This window comes from Apodemus sylvaticus, chromosome 23 (assembly GCF_947179515.1).
Source record: "Apodemus sylvaticus chromosome 23, mApoSyl1.1, whole genome shotgun sequence".
NCBI classification, from domain to species: Eukaryota; Metazoa; Chordata; class Mammalia; order Rodentia; family Muridae; genus Apodemus; species Apodemus sylvaticus.
Window position 1 is genome coordinate 21431418 of NC_067494.1, and position 13053 is coordinate 21444470.

Here is a 13053-nt window from a genome sequence, read left to right on the forward strand (position 1 = left end):
ACAGGCCATATCTGCTCAGCAATGAAGAGGGCTTTTACTTGCTCTATTGTGGCATGACAGCACGTACCAAAAGATGAGAGCAGGCTTAGCTCAGGTCTCTTTTCCCCTATAGAAGCCACTAACATCATGGCGGATGTCCTAGTCACAACTTCTAATATTTGTTGTTGGTTTTTGAGACAGGGTTTGTCTGTGTAACAGTCCAGGCTGTCGTAGACCTAACTTTGTAGACCAGGCTGGCCTCAGTCTCACGGGGATCTGCCTGCCGCTGCCTCCTGAGTGCTGGGATTGAAGGCACGGGCCACCACGTCCTGCTATAACTTCTAATCTTAATTACTTTCCAAAGACCCTACCTCCCAACCCATGTGACTTTGGAGATTAAGCTTCGAGCACTTGTGCTTGCAGGAAATGACGTCAAGCTATGCACATGGGCATCCTGTTTGCACCTCTTCTTTCACAGATCTCAGTTACGATCTCTCCCCACCTCCATTTCTTAGCCCCTCTCCCCTTCATGCTCTCAAAGGATTTGCGCCGTATACATTTTATTTAGAAAGACCAAACTCAACCAAGAATAGAATAATGCCATATTTTAACTAGGTATTCTTGAATCATGGGAAAATATAGCAAAAAAAATTAAAAATTAAAAAACCCTACTAGAAGACTTGGAAGAAACGCCTTTTTAATTGGTATAAACATTATGTTATTACATTTAGGAAGCAATAATTCCAGTGTTTCTAGAAAGTCTTGGCATCTCTAAAAATAGTTATATGAACTTCATAAAAAGAGATATATTTTCTGCTCTCAGATCTTCTGAGTTGTTATGATTAGTAAGGCCAAGTTTGAACACAAGGAACTATAATAAAACATTCTTTGACTATTAAAATAATTCTCCCAAAGCCTGTATTAAAGCTTTACAGATCTCAGGGAAGAAATGGTGCCAAAGGTACACACAGTTGTGAGTGATACATTGCCGGGAAACCTTCTTGGATGAAAATAATAGACTTTGGATATTAGAATACTTAATTTACTGGATGTCAGTGCCTCCTGCCTGTTTGTCTTCCTAAGCTTTTGGATCGAGACCTAACTGTGATGATCCCACTCTGTTCTTTGAAGCTCAACTCCTGTAAACAGAGACAAGGGATTAGTGTAGTGAATATTTGGCTTTGAGTTAATTGAATGTCTAATTTCCAGTGGTGTTGAACTTGGCTGGATACCCGTGTGGTTATAACACACAAAGCCTCTGAAAACACATGGGCTCTCAAATACTGAGAACCCCTGATTTATTTTCCCCCAAATGGTATTTTTTTTTTGTTCCTTCCCTTACTGACTACTTCAAACAAATTTTATACAGTTTTATAATGTCTTCGACATATGGGTACTGCCTACCGGCTCCTTGTGCGCAGTGGCAAACAGCCACATGCACCACTGAAGAATGATTTCCTAGATGAGTTTTCAAGAACCTTCCCTTATCTGTATTTCTACCTGTGTTCAATTTCTTAACATAAAGTTAGATTAGACAGTTCTCTCTTTACACTCCTTCTGTCTCCCTCCTTCCCACCTCTTCCTGTTTTTTTGTTATAGTCTTCTTTTGGCCTAAGCAAAGTGCTTTATGCTGTCAGTGTTATTAGAGGTTTTTGCCGACAATGAGTGTACACAAGTCGTTCTGTTAATCCCAAGTGCTTCTTGCTTTTGGCATCTATGGCGTCTTCTTGACTATTATTTTTGAATTAGGACTAGGGACCCCTCCTCCCCTTTAAAATTTTTGTACTTCTGCCTGTTCAAAGATCCTTAGAGCAGGAAATTTGTTGGTTTTGTAAGCCTTATCACGCCTATTGAGAGCTCGTGTGGATTTTCTGTTTTGGAAAAATACATTTTACTTCACATTAACAGAGGAGATGAGGGCCAGGAACACACATTGATGCGAAGGAGGGAATTTGGAAGGAACAGATGCTTTGACGTAAAGACAAGGTTAGAGACAAGAAGTGTTTTCTTGAGATAGCAGTAGCCAAAAAGGCAGGGACCAGAGCCTGCTTCCTCTAAGGTGAGGACACTCAACCTCTCAGATTTTAGATCCTTTCTCTGTTTCCAACTACTTTCTCATGGGTAGCCAGGAGGAGGCTGCTTCTTCCCAGGAGGAGATGCTGGGAAGTTGGGAGGAAGCTGGCAGAGAAGATGGGAAGAAGCACTAGAGATCAGACTCTCCTGTTTGTGTTTTGTCCCTTTGTTGTTAAGGGCCTCTTAAGATCCTCATTGTGCACAGGCATTGTAACACACACGCTACTTCTGATTCACAGAGCCTTAGTCTATTGTAGTCAGGGTGTAAGTAAGAGAGACTTTTTTTTACAAGCATATCTTGCAATAGAGAAAAATCTGTAAGAAGGGAAATATACTTATATGATGTCTTTATATACATGTATGAAAATTCATGTATATGTGTATAGATAAACGTATTTATGTGTGTTGTATATATACATAGGTACACTGTATATCGTGCTATTTAAATGGAACCTGGGTATCCATTATAGATCTATTGGGTTATTTGTGGAGATAAATGTACCATCTCGGTGTATTTATATGTTATAGTGGGAGTCGTTAAATACAAAATCTTACTGCTAATAAACTGGATTAAGGTACCAACCTAATGGGAAAGTAATATATATTTGCTATTGATGTGTTTGGCTGCCAATGGGAAAATAACAATCACAGAGAAATTTCCGTATTAGTTATATATTGCAAACAGCAGCAAAGACTTGAAACGTTCTGTACAACTTTACAAATGTCTTGACCCTAACTCTTCCTAGTCCTGGAAGTTTCTTTAACAGACTTTCTGCTGTGAGGAAGATGCAATCAGGTGAACAGCCAGAAGAAACTACGAGGCCTAGTCTACTCCGTTGAGACAGGCATCGGGCTCTCTGTGGAGATGGGGGATGTCTGTGACTTCTGGTGGGGGTTGCTCCCTAGATTCACAGCCGGGCACCACAGCAGGATCTCTCTCACTCTCTGGGGATGGTGAAATATCATATTTTGCCTCTTCTACAGATAGAGAGCCCTGGGCTGGGGGCAGTGGACCCTGACCAGAAGCTTTTGCCTCTAGCTTATGGGACTTCCGACCTGGGGTGTTCCCTGCAGGGACTCCCTGACTTTGTAGCTCTGCCTCTGCAGGGGTACAGCAGGCTGTAGGGGCAGGTGTAGCCTCACAGACCCCCTCGGCCCCAGCCTGAGAGCTGACAGGGGGCTGAGGACTCCCTGAAGCAGTGGAAGGGTTGGGATGGTATAAATGCGATGTTTCAGGATGCTGCGGGGTGACGTCACTTCCATCTTGAGGACCATTCACTGCCAGTTGTTTTTCCTTTGATTGGTCTGGGGTGAACTCTGGATGATGAAGGATGGTAAAAGCTGTGGCCAGGTTTTTCACAGCATTTTGAACGCTGTTGGCTTCCCCTACGTCCACCTCTTTCTCTTCAGAGACGTTTGACTCTGGCTCTTCGTCAGAGGTGTGCTGAACCTGGTCTTCCTTTTCGGACATTTTTGCTTCTCTGATTTTCTTGTAGAGTTCCTTCCTCTCTTCTTGTAAAGCACGACACAGGTTTTCCAGCCTTTGGATTTTCATCACGAAACACTCGTATTCCTTAGCTCGCAGGGCTTTCTGTGACATAAACACACACACACACACACACACACACACACATACACACACAAACACACACACACAAGACATGAGCAGTGAATTTCCCAGGATGCTGTCCAGAAACAAAACTATTCATCCTAGAATTTGCCTACTACATTTGAACAAACATTTAGGGGCATCTCTTTGTTTTTCTGATGTTTTGATTATTAGACTAATAGACTTTTAATTCTATTGCCTGTTCTCTGGGAAAATAAACCTGATAAGGCTTCTTTCCACTCCAATTAAAAAACAAACAAACAAACAAACAAACAAACAAACAAAAAACCCAAACCTCTCAATCTTAACCTACATGAATCTTCTGTTTCTTAAAAATTGGAAGGTATAGGCAACATCTGTGAAATAGGTAAGATGGCCTGGGACTCTACTCTCAGAAGGGCATTATGTATTCTAGGAAATGCATCTTCTTGATAGAACTGCTATATGCTAATCCCAGCAACCATCTGATGCTTGCTGATGAGTCAGGAACACATCTTGGGAATTGGCTGCAACTTGGAATGAAATCGTTAAAGTGGTAATTATAACCACAGAAACTCACCACATACCAGTTCACGATGCTGGCTGCTTAAACAAAACAGTTCTTCTTTTCTCTGGTAACAGTGGTGTGAGCATGAGCAGGGACCTGCTCCATGTCACTGGGGCTGATTTCTGCCCCAGCTACCCTGTATCTATCTATAAGACCCTCTTTACTCGTTACCATGAAGGGATCGTCACTTGTAGGTCCCTGCCACTCAAGTTGGAGCTTATAAACCTTTGCCTTTAGAGCCACAAAACCCGTAGGTCCCGGCAGAACATCAGCTACCAAATAATACCTGTTGGAGGAGTTTTTAAAAAGCTTTCTTCAAATCTGTCTGTAAAATACCCTATGTGTCCTGGCATCTTCTCTCAGCATAGTCAAACCAATGCATTAAGTGTACTTGCTGGGTGCCAACCAGTAGAAGTTTGAGGTCAAGTAAGACCTTTATCAAAACCTTTATAGTCCAGCAGGCATAGTGCCATCCCAGGGTCAGCTTTCTACCTAATAATCCTGTGCCTGAGGTTTACAAAGATCTTTGACTCTTCCTTAGATTTCTAACTGACTCTTGATCTTGTTCTTTGTACTGTATTTTAATATGTCATGTCTCCCTTGAAGTTCAGCCTATATACAGACACAATCACTTACACTATTAGGTTACATTGGTTATTTCTGACAGGGTTCGGGAAAGAAGAGCTTCCTTACCTCTTCAATCATGTCCAGCAGGGCCTTGTTACAGTTCTCAAACCGGGCTTTCCATGTGGCTGTGTCCTTCTCCAACCTCTTCATTTTCTTGGTTGTCTACAGAAATGAGAGTGTCTTAGTGTTAATCCCAAAGCGCTAAGGAAGCCATTAGTTCCACATGGGACAACAGGGGCAGTCTCTTTGCTACCAGCTGCTGAAGCAAACAAATGCTCAGTGTCAACAATGAAGATTGAGGAAGAAGAATGATTTATTTCCAAGTCCTCTAGATCGGTAATGAACAAACTTGTTTGCACTGGAGCCAAGCCAGGAAGAATGAAACTACTTAGGAGCACATTGTGTTGTTGCTGATTCTTCTTTCATTTAAAATTAAAAATAAAAAAAAAAAATCCTTACTGAGACTCATAAATTAGCTTGCGATTTAGGTAATTTACTTTATCGAATAGCAGGCTATCGCCATGAGAGAGCTAACATGGCTTTTGGGCATTAAGCTGCAGTTAATAATTTGTGTGCACACAAAAGCTGCTCGCCACCTTTTGATCATGTTTGTAGGGTGAAGGTGAGCTCACCGAAGGTGCTGGTTACACATTCATGTCATCTCTGAAACAGTCCCACGAGAACAGAGCATTCTCTGTTTTCATCCCCTTTATCAATGAGAAAACTGAGGGTCAAGGACATATGTTAATATCTAAGTAGATTAACAATAGAGTCAGGCTAGAGATACCTCATTTCCTACCCAAAATGGCGCCTCTTGTTTACCAGGCCCTAGTATGAATGTGGCTTACACTCATACTCTGTTTTGAGTACAAGATTACTAGATATTATTTATTGCAGGACCTCTTCTCTTACTGTGTAAATTGAAGGGTAATACTCTTAGTCAGGTATTATGTCCTTTCATGAGTCACACCTAGGTACTTGCTTTTTTTTTTTTCTATTTTTATTTCAGGGATTTTGAGACAAGGTTTCATTCTGTAGCCCTGGCCAGCCTGAACTTGCTATGTAGACCAGGCTGTCCTGGAACTCACAGAGGTCTGCTTGCCTCTGCTTCTCAAGAGCTGGGATTAAAGTTGTGTGTCTCCATGCCTGGCGATGTGCTTGTGTTTTGAGCAGAGCTGTCTGTGGTACACACTGAGGCAGGAGGCTGAGCCCAGACTAGCATTTCTTGCTCTAAAAGAAGCTAGATGGGCCTTGAATGGGTTTTGTTTAGATCACATGTTAGCTTTATAAAGTTTAATAGGTTAATGTTAATAATTTGATACAAGATATAGGACCATATTCAGAGTTACACAAACATGCATCCCAGTTTTTTGTTGTTGTTTACTAACAATGGAATTCTTGGGTTAACTAGCATCCATAAATAAATTTCAAATGAAGAAACCTTGATTTAATATCCCAGTATCAATTTTGAAATAAAATTCAAAAAATAACAATTCAGAAACAAGAAAACTAACTTAACAAATATTAGGGTGAAAGTTACATTATCTCACTAAAATATACTTTGAAAGACATTTCCTACACTCATAATTAATGCCAGTGCCTGTTCAGAGACAAAATGTGCGTGCATATTCGTGTGCGTGTGTGCACGTGCGGGTGTGCGTGTGTGCGTGTGTGTGTGTGTGTGTGTGTGTATGTGTGTGTGTGTGTGTGCATGTGGACACGCCTATGCTGTGCTGTGCTTGTGGAAGTCAGAAGACAACATGTAGGAATTAGTTATCTTCGTCTACTTTGTTTTGAGGCAGGGTTTCTTTTGGCTGTTGATGTGCTTCCTAGGCTAGGCCAACTGGTCCATGAGCTTCCAGACTGTTCTACTGCATCTGCTTTCCACGTTGCTAGAGGAGCTCTAAGACCACAGATGTACCTCATCCTCATACAGCTTTCCACACGACTCCAGGGATCTAAACTCAGGTCTTCAGGGCTGCTACGGTAAGTCCTTTCATCCTCCGCCCACAGAGGGTGAAATGTTGACACTGATTTTCTACTAGGAAGACATTGGACTGAATAAAATGTTGATATTTTGCCCGTTGATATTATCAGTACCTTTTATTTATGAAAGACCTGCAAAACTTTTAATGCCTTAGTTTATTTGAACTTTACAGTTTTGTGAGTTATGCCCCCCCAAAAAAGTTTATAGATAAGAAAAATAAAACTCAACAGAGGCACATAAATGACCCAAGATTAGTAGATAGCTACAAATGCGGAATTTGAGCTTATTCTTCTGTCGTTATATGCAGGGCTCCATCAATTGTGTTGCATGAGAAGGAGTCTATCAACTCTGATGTTGTATTTTTAGGTTTAAACATTTTTGTTTTTAACCAGAGGAAGGTTAGGCTTTTTAAACTAAATAAGCTAGCTATCAAGAAGAAAAATATTGTTTGTCTCAGTGAAAATATATCCTAGTACTTTGGGACAGTTGATCAGATTTATTTAGGGGAAATTTTTTAAAAACACAAAATTCCACGGATTTTCTCATTCCTGCATCGTGAAATGCACTGGAGTATCTTAGCCAGAGGAAAATGAATGCAAAGACCTGCCCGTCAAAACAAAAGCGGTCAATATTCATGCATAGGAAACACTCACCTTATCCATTTCCTGCTTGAAAGTGGCAAACACTTCATTGCTTTTTGTCAGTGTGCTCTGGAACTCCTCAAACCTTCCCGAGTAGAGTGTGAGCTGTGAACAGAGGGAAGAGCACAGCTATTTTTTTTAAACTAGGTTATTTTCATTGACCATTTTTATTTTGCTATAGCAGCTGGGACAGAAGTCTTCCCACCACCATTTGCACCAGGGAGCCAGGAGACTCCACAGCCTTCTGTGCATAGCCTGCCAGGAGAGAGTGATCTCCCAGCAGTGCTTCCACTTCTGAGCACAGAGGTGAGATCTCCACCTTCTCTCTGGAGGGGACCAGCTAGGAGCACACAGAGCATAAGATCAGTGGAGCAGCTGGGACAGAAGTCTTCCGCACACATTAAACAACTCCATAGACATCAAACAGCTTCTCAGATCCTCCTTCAAGTGATCAGGTTTTACTGTTGTTCTTTCCTTCCGATTGGACATAGATGGTACAATTTGTGTGGCTTATCCCTTGCTTAAGTAACCAACACCAACATTATCTTATGCTAACTGAAATTCTGTTCCTCTCATTTTATTAGTGCATGTTTATACTATAGAGTTGGCCTCTGATTAGCATTCTGACACAATGCGTGTTTGATTTGACAGGAGCTAGTCCCTCTTTCACTTTGGGACTACAGAAAACATAGAAAGACTATCCAGAAGTCATACACAGTAGTTTTCCTGCAAGGGACAGAAATAGAAACAAGCCACTCCATGGTTAAAGGTAACAAAACCTATGCAATCTATCACCTTGAAATGGGTCTAAACGCTCACCTTTTGGTTTTGCTTCTAGTTGCTTGTGTTTGGAGGGTCATGCACATCATGTGGGTGTGTGGTGGGCAGAGTATAGCCTTCCATGGTTGTGAGTCAGTTCTTTCTACCATATGGGATCTGGGGAATCACCAAGCTCGGCAGCAAGTGCCTATACTCACTGAGTCATCTCAAGTGGGTTCTCATACACTGGGTCCTAACTGACCACTAAGTCCTGGTTGGGGTGGGAAACAGAAGGAACGGTGTCTCGAAATCATCTTAATAAGACTGAGACTTGACATAGAAGTCCTGTTTCTGAAATCCTTGCAGAGGGCTCCCCTTCATTGAAAGAAAAGAAGATGGCATCTGAGTCTAAAGACTATGATTACACTTTTAAAACATTTTACTCCCTGAGTAGTGTTTTGTGTCTGTGTTGTCAGATACTGTTGACATTCCACATTTGCCACCGTCCTTATCCTTACTGACCTGGTGACACTCCATTAGTCATGGTAGTTGTATCCCAACTGATTATCTATGACAGCTGATCTATTGCCTCCATTTAAAGAACTGAAAGCCAAACCCTGCTTTCCCAAGTGGGAAACACGTTCCCAACTCACCAGTCTTACATTAATGACTAAAAGTGACTTCAGCATAGGACAGCAGTTTTCAATCTGTTGGTCGTGACCCCTTTGGGGAAATCACATATCAGATATTTACATTATAATTCATAACACTAACAAAATTATAGCTATGAAGTCGCAATGAGTTACGTTCATGACTGGAGGTCATCACAACATAAAGAACTGTATGAAAAGGTCTCAATATTAAGAAGGTTGAGTACCACCGCTCTAGGAAAACTTGCAAACTGCCCATGGTATTTTTCTTGGTCCAGTCTTAGAAACCGAGGCCTTAATTTCCTGCTGTTCCTACTCCTTTAAGAGCGATTAAAAACAAAGGAAGGATGTGAATAGAATTCCGTTTTCAAATTTATGTAAGTTGGACAGGGTCACACTGTATAAAGAGCTGGCACTCTGTTCTTAATACTTGAAATACCTGAACTCATTCCAGGATCAGGGGGTGAGTGGGGAATCAGGAGTACCTGGTAAATATTTCTGGAGTTTAAATGGGCAGAGTTAAGAAACTGGATCACAATTGTTTCTTTTTATTTCCTGCATCTTTAGGCTACTAGATGCTTGGTTTTATGAGATAGTTCAGTCTGTAGACGCATGCTATGCCAGCATGAGGATCTGATTTTAGATCCAGAACACCGGCATTCAAAAAGGGAGGCATAGCAGAGAACTTCTGTGATCCAAGCACCAAATGAATGGGGAACAGGAGATCATGGGTGGAGCTTGCAGGCCAGCTAGTCTGGTTGAGATACCGGATTTGTTTGGAGACCGGTCTCAAACAATAAATGGGTGGTAAGTGAGGAAGATACTCAATTTGACTTTTGGCCTACAAATGCACAGGAGCAAATGTGTACACTTACACACACATGGACATGGGCAAGCAACAGACATGCTACAGACTCCAATGGAAGCTGCGTAAATCATTCTCTAGGCTAGAATCTAATATTAATCAACTCTTTTCAACGTCATTATCTTCATTAGCAAAGTGATTTATTGTAGTAGACAATGTGGGTAATGCCTGTTGCCAAATAGTGTGCTTTTCTTCTCTCACAGTGTTAGTGAGCAGAGACAGACCAGAAGCTCTGGCTTGATTCTCTGGGCTTTCTCTATCCCTAGACAGGAGAACCACCACTCTTTCCCACTGTCCACAGGATAACTGCTGTGGACCGTGGCTTGCTGCTTCTGGCACCGTGATATAATGGTTTCTGCAGCTGACTCAAAAGTTGGTCTCGAGTTTGTAACTCCTTCCAAACTCTGTGATTCTGTGAAAATCTAGAAATGTTATGGTTCAGACCTCTATCTCATTAGTTTGGAAACTTTTTTGAATGTTCTCAAAGAATAGATTATATCGGGGGAAACGATTTTCCTTTGCATTCTCTGTACACTTTGCATAAATATGCTTTAGAACGGTTATCTGTGACAAGCTCACCTGTATTTATGTTTGCTATAATTTCTTATTTTAAATTTATTCATTTTTGTATAGAATAGAGTCTATTAAGGGCACGAGGAGGGGAGTTGAGGAAGTAGAGACAGAGAAAGGCAGAGAGAGAGAAAGAGAGAGAGAAAGAGAGAGAGAAAAAGGAGGAGGAGGAAGGAGAGGAGGAAAAGGCAGAGGAGAAGGAGGAGGAGAAGGAGGAGGAGAAGGAGGAGGAGAAGGAGGAGGAGAAGGAGGAGGAGAAGGAGGAGGAGGAGCCTGCTGTTACTGACCATGTTAATGGCATCTTTTGTCTACAGACCTCTTGGCTACATAATGTCGGTTTACATCGTTTCTTTTGCATAGACACAATATTCTCTCAAATGCAATCGATGTGAAGTTGTTCCCTTCTCACGCCCATCCCTTGCTACCTATGAAGCTTCGTGCAGAGAACCTTGGGTCCCAGACCCTGGTGCCAGAAGGAGACTACCCCGACCCTCCACGTGTTGGCCTCCTCACTTCACCTGAGCCTGCAGCACGGTCTCCTGCTCCTTCAGCACTTTGGCCTGAAGTTTCCACTCTGCCGCCTGGTTCAGCAACTGTGAGAAAACAGAATGCATAGGAAGAAAGTCCAGTCGTGTTTAAATTACCCTTTGTTCACCATATACACATAAACCAACTTTCTTCTTATGCCTCTCTCCGTTAAGTATCTTTTGAGGGGAGGGACTTTTGCAAAATAGAAGTTGACAGAGTTAAAGAAAACAATTAATACATTTGATTCCCAAGGAAACTAGTGGCTGTAATAAAAAATTTTAAGTATCCAAATCTAGTGTGGGTCACACAAAATCTACCATCTTACCAGTCCCATTGGTTAGAAGCTTCCCAAGCAATCCTCCTTACCACCGTCATCAACCTTAGGTTGAACATCTCCAGACTTCCCAACCTGGGCGTGCCTGCCTACAACTGGCCCGTTATCTTAGCACATAGTTATTCTCCATTACAGAGCACATGCTGCCTTAAGAAATACACATTCCTTCTTTATCCCTTTTTCTTGACTTCAAACATGTGAAGTGACAGCACTTCAAACATGCGTCTGACTCTCCTCAGGGGATCACTAAAGGGTGGTTTCCCCTTTGGAGAATATAATCTAGGGTGTATAGAGCATGGGTAGAAATCCACACTCTTCTAGTACCTGAGAGGGCTGGCTATCAGTGACCCCTGCAGCATGTTTGAGAAGATGAGATGCTTGATGAGTTGCTCTGACCTCTACCCTCTGGTATTAAGAGAGCTCATTTCCAGTCCCACAAAGAATCCTTTCATATTCAGCCACTGCAGTTACACTTGGTTGAGCTGGGATCTGGTAGTGATCATGCTATTTTAACTCAAGATGTATGAATACCTGTTAATCAGTATTGGTGTACAGCTATAGTCTTTGGTTTAGGTTTGTATCTTCTGATCAGAGCTCAGAAGGTTGCTTTGTTTTGTTTTAAATAAAAATCATGCCTACAATGTGCCAAGAGAAAGAATTCTAGTTGTTCATTTCCAGATGATTGTGCAGTAACCCAGAGATAGGAGTAATGTCTATGCTATTGGTCCTAGGAGAGGCCAAGGGCACTGTGGAGTACCAGACCACTGGCCATCTGACGGTGTGGTGGAGGTCGCTGCTGCTGGTTCCTGCTTTTGGAGCTAACAGAGTCAGCTGTTTGATGTCTTTGCTTATTCTGTTTGCATGGAGAGACCTCCAGTTTGGACTCAATATGTCATCCAGCCAGAAGTGACATGTCATTGCTGCAAGCTGAGAATGGGACAGGGGTTGGGGGGTGGGTGGGGGGTGTAGCTGAGGCCAGGGGAGATAGATCTTAAGAACTAGCTATTAGGACTTGCCCAAATCCACTTTTTTCTGTCTTATTTGAAAAGGGGTTATTTTGCAGGTTTTATTATGGTAACCAATTAAGTGATTCTAGCCTAGTTTCAGCTAAACAAACAGCTTCTGGTCAAATGTCAAGTGAGTCACTTGAGTGAATGGCCTAACAGCTATATATATATGCATGCAAGTATGTATGTATGTATGTTTGTATGTATGTATGTATGTATGTATGTATGTTTACACACAACACACACACACACACACATGCACACACCTCCTCCTTTCTCCATCTCTCTCTCCTCTAGCAGCCAACACGTGTCTCACACTGCTGACTCACACCTCTGAATTGATGCAGCATCACAGCTTATGCTTAGGGAAAGATGCACGTCATCCCCTTTGAACTGACGGATGCCAGAACCTTGAAAGAATGTCCCCCTGTCTCCATCTCTGCTTCTTAGCTGCCATCTCCCTAATCCAAATCATCAGCACATCTCATGTGCACTGTTCTGGGAACCCCCTGTCTTCCTTTTTTTCTATCCCATTTTTTCCATCCAGAGCCACACTAATCTTTCCCATATGGAAAGTCAATCGTGTTGTCGCCTTTTCCAAAACTGTTCCGTCACTCCCCATTATACTTGGAATAAAATTCAACTCTCTCTCCAAGTCCTACAAAACTGCACAGTTGGAGCCTGCTTACTCCCCACATCTTGAACATTTCTTCACTTGCTTTGCCTGCTGAGGTTTTGTCTGTGGCTGTGTATTGTGATGCTAAACACTGGCCCTGGTTGCCTCATGGATGAGGACACACACACACACACACACACACCCCAAGTAATGCTATGTGACCTTACTCATTAGTTTAACTATTGGTTGAATAAAGATGCC

General features: G+C 42.0%; 1 protein-coding gene across 1 annotated transcript in view; it reads right to left on the bottom strand.

Moving 5' to 3' along the window:
* Positions 1–741: 741 nt before the first annotated feature.
* The window catches only part of Txlnb (taxilin beta), a 44645-nt gene continuing 32333 nt past the window's right edge, over positions 742–13053 (bottom strand). The window contains exons 7-10 of the mRNA XM_052169897.1: positions 10826–10900; positions 7476–7568; positions 4902–4997; positions 742–3643 (exon numbers count right to left, since the gene is read on the bottom strand). Of these exons, the coding sequence (XP_052025857.1) occupies positions 2876–3643; positions 4902–4997; positions 7476–7568; positions 10826–10900 (1032 nt within the window). The 3' untranslated portion in view covers positions 742–2875. The remainder of the gene's footprint in view (positions 3644–4901; positions 4998–7475; positions 7569–10825; positions 10901–13053) is intronic.